General features: G+C 42.8%; 1 protein-coding gene across 1 annotated transcript; it reads right to left on the reverse strand.

The window, feature by feature from the left end:
- Positions 1 to 3,883: 3,883 nt before the first annotated feature.
- LOC149401488 (uncharacterized) lies at positions 3,884 to 5,731 on the reverse strand. Its single transcript, XM_089610743.1, has 2 exons — positions 4,415 to 5,731; positions 3,884 to 4,321 (listed from the first exon to the last, which is right to left on the reverse strand). Exons 1-2 carry the CDS (start codon positions 5,588 to 5,590, stop codon positions 3,884 to 3,886), a joined length of 1,614 nt encoding a protein of 537 aa, XP_089466869.1. The 5' UTR covers positions 5,591 to 5,731.
- Between the last annotated feature and the right edge of the window lie 8,679 nt (positions 5,732 to 14,410).

Below are 14,410 nucleotides of genomic sequence, written 5' to 3' on the forward strand. Positions count from 1 at the left end.
GTCCTCTCCCAAAGGGAATCCATTTTTGAGTCCCGAAACGCTGTCGAACTCATACTTCACTCGTTTCACTCATATTTGGCCTCTCACCCTCTAAAACCTCTATACTCCACGTCAATCCCACTAATGTTGAGCGTCGAAGAGGTAAACAGAGGCAACCCCTCTGTTTCCCCTTTGTAGTTCACGTGTTCTTTCTTCCTTTTCAGGTGCTTGGACGAACTCAAGGGACGTACACAGCTAAGGGAAGACTCGGGATACCGAGTCCGCCACGCTCGAACCAAAGCGAGGCCACTTGTTCCGGCCTTGGGCCTAACCGCTTCCGGTTCCTAAATCGTTGTCTGAAAACGGGCGACAACATTTTGGCACTAGAAGGAGGGGACCTCCCGACCTAAAAGTAGAGACTAGCTCTGATACCACTTGATACGAACCTCGGCCGACTAAGCTCCGAGACCCGATAGCCCAATAGCACAGCGACGGATCGTCTACAATTTAGGAACGATGGTGGATCGAATGACGCCACGGACGGATGTGAATGGCCGTCTGATGAGTCGGGCTCGAACTCCTACACGCACCGCTTTGTAAGAGACTCGAATAGTTCTAAACGAACCAAAGAGAGAATGAAATCCTCACAGGAAGTGTTTAACTCGAAATTCAAATTGTGTCTTTTTCCATTCAGCCTAAAGGCTTAATTTATAGAGTTTACATAGGTCAAATTCGTAGCTCCATGGGCCCCATAACCTAATCAGCCCATTTAGCCTTATTTAAGCAATAATAAACATAAAAACAAAGGACCAGCCCAATACAAACCATACGGGCTTTTAAATAACATGTCTTGGCCCAAATATCATAAACTGAAAATAGAAAAATAGTAATAGTCCGACTAATTCAATTCAGCCCAAATAACGTTCTTCATTGGTGTTTCTTGGCTTCCTTGAATTCTCTCCTTTGCGAGCTCGTCCCCTTCCTCATCTTGGAGCTCGATGATCAGATTGTTAAGCTCCTCCTTGAATCTCCTCGCTCGAGCTCTCGTCACGGGTCCTTCCGGCACTTGGTATTTTGCTTGCGGCTCCTTTTGGGGCATGTCCTCATCATTCCCCTCGTCTTGAAAAGGATTTGCCCTCAAATCATGATCTGCATCAAAAGGAGACAAGTCAGTCACATTGAATGTAGCACTAACATTATACTCACCTGGAAGATCCAATTTGTAGGCATTATCGTTGATCCTGCGAATAACTTGAAAAGGTCCATCGCCACGCGGCTGTAGTTTGGACTTGCGTTGCTCTGGAAAACGCTCCTTGCGCATATGTAACCAGACCCAATCACCAGGTTCGAAAATCACTCTCTTGCGGCCCTTGTTGGCTTGCTGCGCATACTGCTCTGTTCTTCGCTCAATGTTGAGTCGTGCCCTCTCGTGAAGCTGCTTAACAAGCTTTGCTTTCTGTTCACCATCTAAATTCACATGCTCAGACATAGGAATAGGAGATAAATCCAATGGCGTTAGTGGGTTAAAACCATAGACAATCTCAAAGGGTGAGAACTTAGTAGATGAATGAATAGCGCGGTTATAAGCAAACTCAACATGTGGTAAACAATCTTCCCAAGTTTTGATATTCTTCTTAATTATTGCCCTCAACAAAGTCGACAAGGTCCTATTAACTACTTCGGTCTGACCATCAGTTTGGGGGTGACAAGTAGTCGAAAACAACAACCTAGTACCCAACTTAGCCCATAAGGTCTTCCAAAAGTAACTTAAGAACTTGGTATCCCTATCCGAGACAATCGTCCTAGGCATGCCATGCAACCTAACAATCTCTCGAAAGAACAGATCAGCAACATTAGAAGCATCATCGGTTTTGTGACATGGGATAAAATGTGCCATCTTTGAAAACCTATCAACCACTACAAAAACAGAATCACGACCTCGCTTAGTCCTAGGCAAGCCTAACACAAAATCCATAGATATATCTTCCCAAGGTGAGCTAGGAATAGGCAAAGGTGTATACATACCGTGTGATTGAACTTTCGACTTAGCTTTTCTACATGTGATACAATTACCACAGATCCTCTCAACATCACGCTTCATGCGAGGCCAATAAAAGTGCTCTTGGATCACTCCTAGAGTTTTTGCTATCCCAAAATGTCCCATAAGGCCCCCACCATGAGCTTCCTTGACTAACAACTCCCGAAGAGAACAACTAGGCACACAAAGTCTACCAAGCCTGAACAAAAATCCATCATGCCTAAAGTAATCTCCCGACGCCATCTTCTCACACTTCGTAAATATCTCACTAAACTCTCGGTCTTTTGGATACAACTCTTTGATATGTTCAAAACCAAGCAGTTTAGCATCTAAAGTGGAAAGTAAAACATACTCTCGGTCTCCTTACCTTGTTTGTACTTGATGACATATGGAAACGGCTCGATGAACTCCATCCATTGCGCATGCCGTTTGTTGAGCTTTTGTTGTCCCTTCAAGTACTTCAGTGACTCATGGTCGGTGTGGACCACGAACTCTCTTGGCAAAAGGTAGTGCTACCAAGTCTCTAAAGCTCGAATTAATGCGTACATCTCCTTGTCGTAAGTGGGGTAATTAAGGGTGGCCCCACTCAATTTTTCGCTAAAACGCAATCGGCCGTGGATCTTGCATGAGAACTGCTCCGATGCATCACACTCGACCTCGAATGGTTTATCGAAGTTAGGTAATGCGAGACAATGAGGGTTGACTAATTTCCCTTTGATTTCGGTGAACGCCTCCTCTTGTGCTTGCCCCCATGCGAACGCCACATTTTTCTTCATCACCTCCGTGAGCGGGGCAGCGATCGTGCTAAAATCTCTGACAAAGCGCCTATAAAAGCTCGCTAAGCCATGAAAACTTCGTACTTGTGCTGCATTTGTCGGCGTCGGCCACTCCTGAATAGCCTTCACCTTTTCCTCATCTACCTGCACTCCTTTTGAACTTACAACAAAACCCAAGAAAACAACGTGATCGGTGCAAAAGGTGCACTTGTCAAGGTTAGCAAATAACTGTTCACGTTTGAGTACAATAAATACCTCACGCAAGTGTAAGACATGATCATCCAGGGTCTTGCTATAAATCAAAATATCATCAAAGTATACCACCACAAATTTACCAATGAACGAACACAAAACATGATTCATAAGTCGCATAAATGTGCTAGGTGCATTAGTCAAACCAAAAGGCATCACTAACCATTCATACAACCCAAGTTTAGTTTTAAAAGCGGTTTTCCATTCATCCCCCTCTTTCATTCTAATTTGGTGGTACCCACTCTTTAAATCAATTTTAGAGAAAACACACGCACCATGTAATTCGTCTAGCATATCATCCAATCTAGGAATGGGAAATCGATACCTGACCGTGATGTTGTTGATGGCTAGGCAATCCACGCACATCCTCTGGGACCCATCCTTCTTTGGAACCAATAGAACTGGTACGGCGCAAGGGCTCGTGCTCTCTCTAATGTACCCCTTTGACAAAAGTTCCTCGACTTGCCATTGCAACTCCTTCGTTTCCTCAGGGTTGGTTCGGTAGGCCGGTCTGTTTGGAAGCGAGGCTCCGGGTACAAGGTCAATCTGGTGCTCAATCCCCCGAATCGGTGGTAATCCTGTTGGCATATCTCGAACAACAACGTCCTTGAACTCCTGCAAAAGAGAAACAATGGCAGTAGGTAGAACCTCGCCATGTTGGTTAGTGAATAAGGCAGCCTCCTTGTACACAAGTAAAATCATCGGCTGTTTGGCAAAGAAGGCTTTCCTCACATCACTCTTTCCCGCAAAGAAGTTGTTTTGTTTTCTCTCACCAATTTTGTTTTTCATGACCCACTTCCCTCTCGGGTTTTCTCTCTGGGACTCTCTCTTTTTTTCTCTATGTTTTTACCTCATCCCTTGGTTCTTTTCCCTTCTCTAGGGTCCTAAACCTTTCCCTCTCTTGTTGCATCCTCAGTTGATCTTCATGAACTTGCTTTGGAGTAAGGGGTGCAAGGGTGATGGTACGATTCTTGTGCCTGAGGCAGTACTTGTTGGTGTAGCCGTCATGAGTCACCCTCCGGTCGAATTGCCACGACCGCCTCAAAAGTATATGCCCCGCGTCCATTGGTGCTACGTCACAAAGCACCGAGTCCTCATAGCTGCCAATCCGGAAACTGATAAGGACTTGTTTGTAGACACGTACCTCTTCACCATCATTAAACCACTGAAGCTTGTAAGGACGAGGGTGGTTTGTCGTGGAAAGTCCAAGCTTCTTCACTACAGCAACGCTGGCTATGTTCGTACAACTCCCTCCATCGACGATAACACTGAACACCTTCTCACCAATATGGCACCTGGTGTGAAAGATGTTTTCACGCTGCTCCTCATCATCTCGTACAACCTGACCGTTCATAGTTCGTCGAGAGACCAACACGAGCTCTGCTGGTGCCTCAATTTCCTCGTCTGACTCTTCTCCGGTTCCCTCTTGGTCTTCCTCTTCATCGTCGGTAATCATCTCTCCGGTCGGAAGAATCGTCATGCTCCTCTTATTCGGGCATTGATTCGCGAAGTGACCTACTCCCTGGCACTTGAAGCACTTGATATCACGGTTTCGCTGAAATGACGTCTCCGGTTTCTTTTGAGCACTGGGACCAGGATTAGATGTGGTTGGGGTCGTGGAAGTGCTTGGCTTGGCTACGTCCCCTCGTGGTTTGAAACTGCTATTCTCGTCTCGGTTGAAGGTCTTCTTCCATGCAGGTTGTTCTGAGAATCGGTTTCCCCGCATGCTACCCCTCGTCTTGAGCTGCTTCTCAATCTTGACGGCCAAGTGAACCAAATCCTCCATCTCGACATAATGCTGCAACTCCACCTTGTCCGCTATGTCAGGGTTCAGCCCGTTGATAAATCTGGCCATGGTAGACTCGCGATCTTCCTCGATGTTTGCTCGGATCATGGCAACCTCCATTTCCCGGTAGTACTCCTCAACACTGCGAGTGCCTTGCCGTAGGCGCTGAAGCTTCTGGTAGAGCTCTCGGTAATAGTGGCGAGGCACGAATCTCTTCCTCATGATGGCCTTCATCTCATCCCAAGTCTCTATCGGCTCCTCTCCATCCCGTTGCCTACTCGTCACCAGCTGATCCCACCAAACAATAGCATAATCAGTGAATTCAGCGGCAGCAAGTATTACCTTCTTGCGTTCGGTGTAGTTGTAGCAATTGAACACAAACTGGGCTTTGGTCTCCCATTCAAAGTAGGCGTCCGGGTCACTTTTCCCTTGGAATGTTGGAATCTTCTGCTTGATGCCACCAATTCCTCCGTCTTCTCTGTCCCTTCCTCCTTGTCTTCTTTCGAACCTTCTCTCGTTTCGTCCTCCTCTCCTATAGTCCTCCTCTTCAAAATCATTCTCCATCTCATCTTCTGTCTCCTCCCTTGGCTGTCTTCGTCTTCCTCTGTTGGGAGCTTGTTGGCCTTCCTCCACTCTCTCAACACGTTCTCGTAGTGGCTCCAACTCTTCCCTCATCATCCTTCTCATCTCTCCTATCATTGCTTGCATCATCAGCCTCCGGTCTGGAATTCCCTCATCTGCGTCGCCGTTGTTAGACATGGTTGCTGCAAGATATTGTTAGTAACAAAAGAAAAACCTCACAAAACTCTCCCTCACGTGTTTACACTCAAATAATATCACTCAGCGCTCGTGTTTGATAATGGCGATAGTTATACTCTCTCTGCCTTTTACCACTCACTCAAACTCTCTATAGGCTCGTACCGAAGTACTCAGAGACCAGGAAGGTGATGAAAGGAATTCGAAAACGATACACCAAAACGACACAAACGACACCCAAACGACACGGACAATAAAACGGCACCACGGAAAGTTATAACCAGGTCTTATATAAGTCCCAAAAACAATCCCCCCCAAGGTGCGACAATCAACCCAAAATGACAAATGGCGACAAAATTTTTTTTCGATAGGATGTAGGATACCTAAAAACGCTCCAAAACACACAAGGAATCTATCAGGAAAATAAATTTTTTTTTTTTTTCAGATCCTCTTTCTTTCTTTTTTTTTCTCTTTTTTGTTTTTTTTTTATATCCGGGAGGTAATGCTAATTCGAAATTAAATGTGAAAAGTCGAAATTAATTGTGAACACACACAAACAGGAAACGAATAAATGGGTAATTAAATGACAAATGATTCTGGAAATAAGGAAACTAAATGAAATCCTGAATTAAGTGAAACTGAAATGTCGAAATTGATTGTGAACACACAAAACAGGAAATGCAAGAGAAAGGATTCGGGAAATAAAAGCAAATAAATGACAACCGATTTCAGGAAACTAGGAATCAATGAGATTTCCGAAATTAAATGATAAAATCTGGAAACTGAATAAAATCGATCCCCTAAAATAGGCTGCGAAAATTAGAATTGATTTCCATTGAATAAGAATTGAACTCCACGGATTCTCTTTTCTTGTTTTTTTTTCGGATCTTTCTTTTTTTTTTTTTTTTGACGCTCAAGAACACAGACTTAGCACGAAAAGAATACAACCCTAATATGAAGATAACAAACACAGACTCAACACAACAACTACGTACGCGCGGAATGAAAACAACACAAACGAAGAAAAGAAAACAAAGAAAACGAAACAAAGGATAAGCAGACCTAAAAGTAGAGACTAGCTCTGATACCACTTGATACGAACCTCGGCCGACTAAGCTCCGAGACCCGATAGCCCAATAGCACAGCGACGGATCGTCTACAATTTAGGAACGATGGTGGATCGAATGACGCCACGGACGGATGTGAATGGCCGTCTGATGAGTCGGGCTCGAACTCCTACACGCACCGCTTTGTAAGAGACTCGAATAGTTCTAAACGAACCAAAGAGAGAATGAAATCCTCACAGGAAGTGTTTAACTCGAAATTCAAATTGTGTCTTTTTCCATTCAGCCTAAAGGCTTAATTTATAGAGTTTACATAGGTCAAATTCGTAGCTCCATGGGCCCCATAACCTAATCAGCCCATTTAGCCTTATTTAAGCAATAATAAACATAAAAACAAAGGACCAGCCCAATACAAACCATACGGGCTTTTAAATAACATGTCTTGGCCCAAATATCATAAACTGAAAATAGAAAAATAGTAATAGTCCGACTAATTCAATTCAGCCCAAATAACGTTCTTCATTGGTGTTTCTTGGATTCCTTGAATTCTCTCCTTTGCGAGCTCGTCCCCTTCCTCATCTTGGAGCTTGATGATCAGATTGTTAAGCTCCTCCTTGAATCACCTCGCTCGAGCTCTCGTCACGGGTCCTTCCGGCACTTGGTATTTTGCTTGCGGCTCCTTTTGGGGCATGTCCTCATCATTCCCCTCGTCTTGAAAAGGATTTGCCCTCAAATCATGATCTGCATCAAAAGGAGACAAGTCAGTCACATTGAATGTAGCACTAACATTATACTCACCTGGAAGATCCAATTTGTAGGCATTATCGTTGATCCTGCGAATAACTTGAAAAGGTCCATCGCCACGCGGCTGTAGTTTGGACTTGCGTTGCTCTGGAAAACGCTCCTTGCGCATATGTAACCAGACCCAATCACCAGGTTCGAAAATCACTCTCTTGCGGCCCTTGTTGGCTTGCTGCGCATATTGCTCTGTTCTTCGCTCAATGTTGAGTCGTGCCCTCTCCTTATGCAAATTTGTTTCCTCTTTTTCTTTTGACAAGTATCTAAATACATTTATGCACAAAATAAACTCTCCTATTTCTCTATAGGGTAGGCGCCCAACATGTCTCTAGAAGGAGCTTCTAGAAGCTTCTTCATTTATTCATGAGAACATGAAAAAGGCCCATTAAGAATTTTCAATAAAGCTCTTATGAAATGAAATTAATTGACGAGGCCCAATGATCAAGGCATGGCCGAGTGACATTAAGTCATCAAATGAACTTGTCAAAAAATTTATTGACATTCATTTTATCCTTTGTCTCAAAAGACAAAAAAAACCCTTTTGACTATTTTCGTTCTCGTTTTGACTTAGCTTCCAGTTTAACTATTCCTATCGATGTGATTGGTGACAGTGACCTCATGGACCCAAATGAACAAAGCTTGAGCTAAACACTTGGACTCAAAAGTTCACAAACCTTTTCCAAGTTTAGCTTAATGCCAACTGACTCCACTAAAGAGCTGACACTGAAAATCTCTCGGTTCAAATGAATTTATTTTCTACTCAAGAATTCGACCTAATTATGATGAGCGGATCCACTGAATATTATCTATGTTTACCCATCATGAATGTCATTAGCTAGTCGGGATTTACTAAATTACCATTTTACCCTTCTAGCTGTTATTTCCTCAACTCCTTTGTCGCTTGTGAATAAGTTAGAAACAATGTATTGACGAGGAGCTAACAAGTCACATTGTTTCATCCAAAAGAGTCAGGACTCAATTTGGACACTGGCAAGTTCATTTATTCACACTCCAAGGAACAAAGCATGAGGTGACATACATTGCATTTCAGCAATCTTGTACATGAATTCCATATCTATGAGAACTTCACAAAGTTACTCATGACATTCTCACAACTTAGTACTTCACCAATAGGCCCTGTTCGGAATCACATAGTGAGTCCGAACTCTGACTTTCTCAAACGAGAATACTAAGGTGTGAAATGGCATGTCTCATTTCAGGATTAAGGTAAGCATGATGCAATTCATACATAGTGACTTCGAGACATAAGAGGTTAAATGGTTTGTTCTTATCTTGTCTCTAGAAGTGCACTGGTCAATTCAGTACCTTCGAAAGATACCTAGAAGAACTATAGAGTCTCCAACTCTCAATGCCTCATAACCAGACATCATAGATTCTCCTAACAATCGTACTGAGGTCAATAGTCCTTTGACCCTAAGATTGTGAATATATCGTTTTAAGCAAACTACGAAGAGTTTGTTCATGCAAATCTACATTTGTCTCTTCGTAAGTTGTTTAGTTTGTTTATGGACTAAAAGACTAAGGTTTTATCATAAAGCTTCAGACAAGGAAGATTGAATGAACGTTTCAACTTTTTATTAATGAATAAGCAATTACAAGCAAGAGTCTTCATGAGACTATATTACATCAAATGTACACAAATAAACACTACTACTCTTCTTGTGGGCACCATTGACAACAAACTCCCACTTGACTCAAAGAAGATGTGAGTAGTCCTACATGCCTAATCCCTCTCGAAGTTGGTCGAAGACCATGTTCGCTAGGGCCTTGGTGAATGGATCTGCCAGAGATCTACTTCACCTCCTCGTCTCCGCGTTGCGCGATCTCTCGAATCAAATGGTATTTCCTCTCAATATGCTTAGAGCGCTTATGGCTTCGAGGTTCCTTTGAGTTAGCGACAGCCCCACTATTATCACAATAAAGGGTCATGGGCTCGTCGACGTTTGGAACAACTTCCAAATACTTAAGGAATTTTTTAAGCCATACAGCCTCTTTGGATGCTTCACAAGCAGCCACATATTCTGCTTCCATTGTGGAGTCAGCAATGCAAGATTGCTTAATACTCCTCCACACAACAGCTCCACCATTAAGGATGAACACAGATCCCGAAGTGGATTTCTTGGAATCCTTTTCCGCTTGAAAATCGGAGTCGGTATATCCCGTCATAATCAGGTCAGTACCTGAGTATGTAAGCATCAAGTTCCTAGTTCTTCGAAGATACTTAAGAACATGCTTAACAGCAATCCAGTGCTCGGGTCCAGGGTTGGATTGGAAACGGCTAACTACGCCAACGGCGAAACATATATCAGGTCTAGTGCAAAGCATAGCATACATGAGGCTTCCTACGGCAGAGGCGTAAGGAATCTTCCTCATGTCTTCAATCTCTTGTGTAGTCTTGGGAGACTGGTCCTTAGAGAGTGAAACTCCATGCCTAAAGGGTGTTTGACCCTTCTTGGAGTCTTGCATCGAGAAGCGATCCATCACCTTATCAATATAAGATGCTTGAGAGAGCGACAGGGTCCGGTTTTTCCTATCTCGAAAGATTTGGATCCCCAGAATGTACGCAGCTTCTCTTAGATCCTTCATATCGAATTGCTTTGCCAGCCAGACCTTAACCTCAGATAACTTACTCGCGTCATTACCAATGAGTAGTATATCATCGACATATAGTACCAGAAACACAACTTTGCCTTCGTGTATTAACTTGTAAACACAAGGCTCATCTATTGACTGTTCAAAGCCAAAGCTCTTTACAGTTTCATCGAATCTAATATTCCATGACCTAGATGCTTGCTTTAATCCATAAATGGACTTAAGCAACTCACAAACCTTGGTCTCTTGACCTTCTTCCACGAAACCGTCTGGTTGAGCCATGTAAATGCGCTCGTCAAGATTGCCATTTAGAAAGGTTGTCTTGACATCCATTTGCCAGATCTCATAGTCGAGAGCTGCAGCTATGGATAGGAGTATGCAGATGGATTTAAGCATCGCGACTGGCGAGAAGGTTTCTTCATAGTCAATCCCTTCTTGTGGGGTATAACCCTTCGCCACAAGTCGTGCTTTGAACGTCTCGACGTTCCCATCAGGACCCCTTTTCTTCTTGTATATCCACTTACACCCTACGGGTTTAATCCCTTCAGGAAGGTCTACAAGTTTCCAGACTTTGTTGACATACATCGAGTGCATTTCAACTATCATGGCGTCAAGTCAAAGGTTTGATTCAGAACAAGCCATCGCTTGGCTATAGGAAACAGGGTCATCCATGTCGGAGACGGCTACAAGAGAGTCTCCATAAGACATGTACCTGTCAGGCTTTTGAGTAGCCCTCCCACTACGTCTAAGTACTACTTGACGAGATTCTGATGAGTTAGGTTGTGTTTTAGTTGGGGTAAGAACAGTTCTTACAGATGAGGTAGAAGCTTCCTCACCCAACTTTTCTTCAAGCACAATTTTGCTTCTAGGTTTTGCATCTTTCATAAATTCCTCCTCAAGGAAACGAGCATTCGTGCTAACGAAAGTCTTATCGTCCTCGGGACTATAGAAAGTAAAACCTTTGGTTTCCTTTGGATATCCCACAAACAGGCACAATTCTGACCTACTAGCCAACTTGCTAGTCTTTTGCCTCAGCACGTGTGCAGGGCAACCCTAAATTCGGATGCGGCCAAGATTCACTTTAGGGCCAGTCCATCGTTCATAAGGAGTACCAGGAACCGTTTTGGACGGAACTTGGTTCAGAATATAGGCGGCTGTTTCAAGGGCATATCCCCAAAAGGAAAGAGGGAGTGATGAGTAACTCATCATTGATCTAACCATCTCCATAAGAGTTCGGTTTCTTCTCTCTGACACTCCGTTTTGTTGAGGCGTGCCAGGTGCGGTAAGCTGAGAAGCAATACCTTCTTCTTTAAGAAAGTCATCGAACTCTCCAGACATATACTCACCACCTCGATCAGATCGAAGGGTTTTGATCACTTTGCCAGTTAGCTTTTCCACTAAAGCCCTAAAGACCTTAAATACGTTAAAGGTCTCGGATTTGTGTTTGAGCAAATAGACAAACCCATATCGTGAGTAATCATCGGTGAAAGTAACGAAGTATTCGTATCCTCCACGTGCCTGTTGGTTGAGCGGACCACATACATCATAATGTACTAGTTCCAGCAACTCAGTGGCTCTTCGACCCTTATCGGAGAAAGGTCGCTTAGTCATTTTTCCTTCTATGCAGGATTCACAAGTACGTAGTGAACCTATTGCAGAGTCTTGGATTGGACCGTCCCTCACAAGTCTCTTAATCCTATCTAGACTGATATGACCAAGTCTCAAGTGCCAGAGGTATGTTGATTTTGTTAGATCGGAGGATTCAGAAAGTTTGATCCTCTTTGGCTCCCTAATTAGATCGGTATCTATTTCGGTGTCTAAAAGAGAAGGTTGAGTGGGATAGATGTAAAAAAGACCATTCTTCATACATGCATCAGTGACAAAAGAATTAGAAAAAGAAATACGAATTCCATTCTTTATAAACTTTAAATAATAATCTTGCTCGAAAAGTTGAGCAACAGATATTAGGTTTTTCCCAAAGGAAGGAACATAATAAACATTATTCAAATTTAAAGTTCGATCTTCAAAAGATAGCGTCACGGATCCCACAGCCTTCGCAGACACTACGCTCCCATCACCCCATTTGAAGCAGAAGTCGCCATCCTCTAAGCTTTTGCTTTTCCTAAAACCAGTCAAAGAGCAGCAAATATGGTTAGTAGCAGCGGAGTCAATAATCCACGATGATACATTATCAGCTACTAAACAAGCTTCAGTAACAAGTACAATACCTTTTACTTTGGTTTTGAGGTAGGCAGGACAGTTCCTACGCCAGTGACCAGGCTCATTGCAGTGGTGGCACTTGTCTTTAGACTTGTCCACCTTCGGAGCCTTTGGCGCTTTCTTCTTCGTTTGAACCTTAGGTTGGTTCTTCTTCTCGGCATTGCGAGGTCTCTTCTAAGATCCAGAGGTGGAGGCAGTAGCATGTACTTCTCCTTGAGCCCTCTTTTTCTTAGTGTGTGCCTCAGCGGTTTGAAGTTCCTTCATGAGCTCGGTAACAGTGTACTCTAGCTTGTTCATGGAATAATTCAACTTGAAGGTATCAAAGGTTTCGGGGAGAGTTTCCAAGATCATATCTATTTTATTCTCCCCATCAATCTCAGATCCAAGGATCTCCATCTCGTTGAGATAACTAATGATCAGCATCATATGATCTCTAACGGGAGTTCCAGCCTTCATACGACAGTTCATGAATTGTCGGACCGCTTGTTGCCTAGCTTGACGTCCTTGCCCTCCAAACATCTCATGGAGATTGTAGAGCATATCGGTGGCAGTTTCGTAATCACGATGTTGTTGTTGCAACACATTGTTCATCGATGCCAAAATATAGCATCTCGCAATCTCATCGGATCGAAGCCAGGCCGCCAGGGCGTCTTTCTCCTCTTGCGTCGAATCATCATTCGTTTGAGGACAGGGGGTGGTGAGAATCCATTTGTGCTTGTCGACAGTAAGGACTATGTCGAGGTTACGTTTCCAGTCGACGTAATTGTCGCCTTCGAGTTTATTCGAGGAAAGAATGGTTGAGAGAGGGTTGAGAGACATATTGCCTATAAAACTTGAAACAAGTTTATGATTAGTCTTTGGTTTAGGATTTAAGTTTTATTAAGACTTTTATAAAATCCAAAGGTGTTATACACCAAACGATAATTTACTCCCTCAAGAGAAGGCCGCAAAAAATCTTCTTTTATAAGTAAATGACACATCATTAATGCTAAGCCAAGATGTCAATACATCTATTTTGACTAGCCACCTTTTAAATTGGTTTGATCACTCACATCCTTTCGCAGAGCCTCAAGGGAGGATTACTAGGGATTGAGCCTAAGTGTGCAACCAACCACTTAGTCAAAAAGGTCAACTTTGAAAAACAATCCCCCAAGGGGAGGCCTTGCCATCATCGTCTCACTCTCGGACGTAGCTCATTGAGCAATGATCGAAGCAATAACGCCTTGGAGTACTCCCATTTAAGTGAGGGTCGCAAGAGCGGCTCTTAGTCCCACGTAAATTGCTTCTTTCAATAGTGTTGGGGATCGCGGGTTACAAACAACAAGTATAACTCTCCCACTTAGTTTTTGGAGTTGGTTCATCGACTCTTATAAGTTCGGAAACAAATTTCCTAGTTAGAGAGCGACAGAGCGGACAACTAGAAGAGAATCCTAGATCGACATGTTCAGAGTAGTATTAGTGCATAAAGGCACAAGGTACATACTCGATCTTTTCCTATTTTCTATTTCGGGAAAGTGCATGAGGGAAGTGTGAACTTCAACTCACTCGAACACTTGAAAGTTTGAGATTACACATCTTTTTATTTTTCGGCTTGTCTACAAGGAGACCTCCCACTCAAATTTTCAAGAGCATATAGATTTTGAACATATGTGATATAGATATAGTTTTGAAAACATTTTGAAAACTTATTTGATTTGGATGACAAAATATTTTCAAGTTTGAAAGTGAAAACAGTTTTTCAAAATTCAAACTAGTTTTGTAACAACTCAATTTCAATTAAACTTTCAAAAAACCAAAACATTTTAATCTTACACATCATGTTTATAATCATATGAAAAACATTTTTGCTCAAGAAAATTTTCTCATTAGAGTTCTATAACTCATGGTAGTGGGGTTTGAAAATCCGGAATTCTAAAAAACTGGAGTATCGGAACAGCCGCGCACCTCGGAGTAAAATCGCCATATCTGGCGGCTCCGATGTCCTTTTCAGCCGAAACCGGTGGCATTGGACAGAGGACAGATAGAGCTTTAATTTGATTGAAGAATAATTAAATTTAGATTTTTGAGCAGAGAGTTATGACACTTTTAATGCGGGTTTACTCCAGCTCGAAGAAAAAGAAATAATTAA

The sequence above is a fragment of the Urtica dioica genome, chromosome 4, assembly GCF_054948205.1.
Source record: "Urtica dioica subsp. dioica isolate 48M chromosome 4, U.dioica_male_clone48M_v1_H2, whole genome shotgun sequence".
Classification (NCBI taxonomy): Eukaryota; Viridiplantae; Streptophyta; class Magnoliopsida; order Rosales; family Urticaceae; genus Urtica; species Urtica dioica.

Coding starts and splice junctions, on each gene's coding strand:
- LOC149401488 (XM_089610743.1), bottom strand. CDS start 5,590: ATGTCTAACAACGGCGACGCAGATGAGGGAATTCCAGACCGGAGGCTG. Junction 4,322..4,414: donor CACCAGCAGAGCTCGTGTTG/GTCTCTCGACGA, acceptor ATTGGTGAGAAG/GTGTTCAGTGTTATCGTCGA.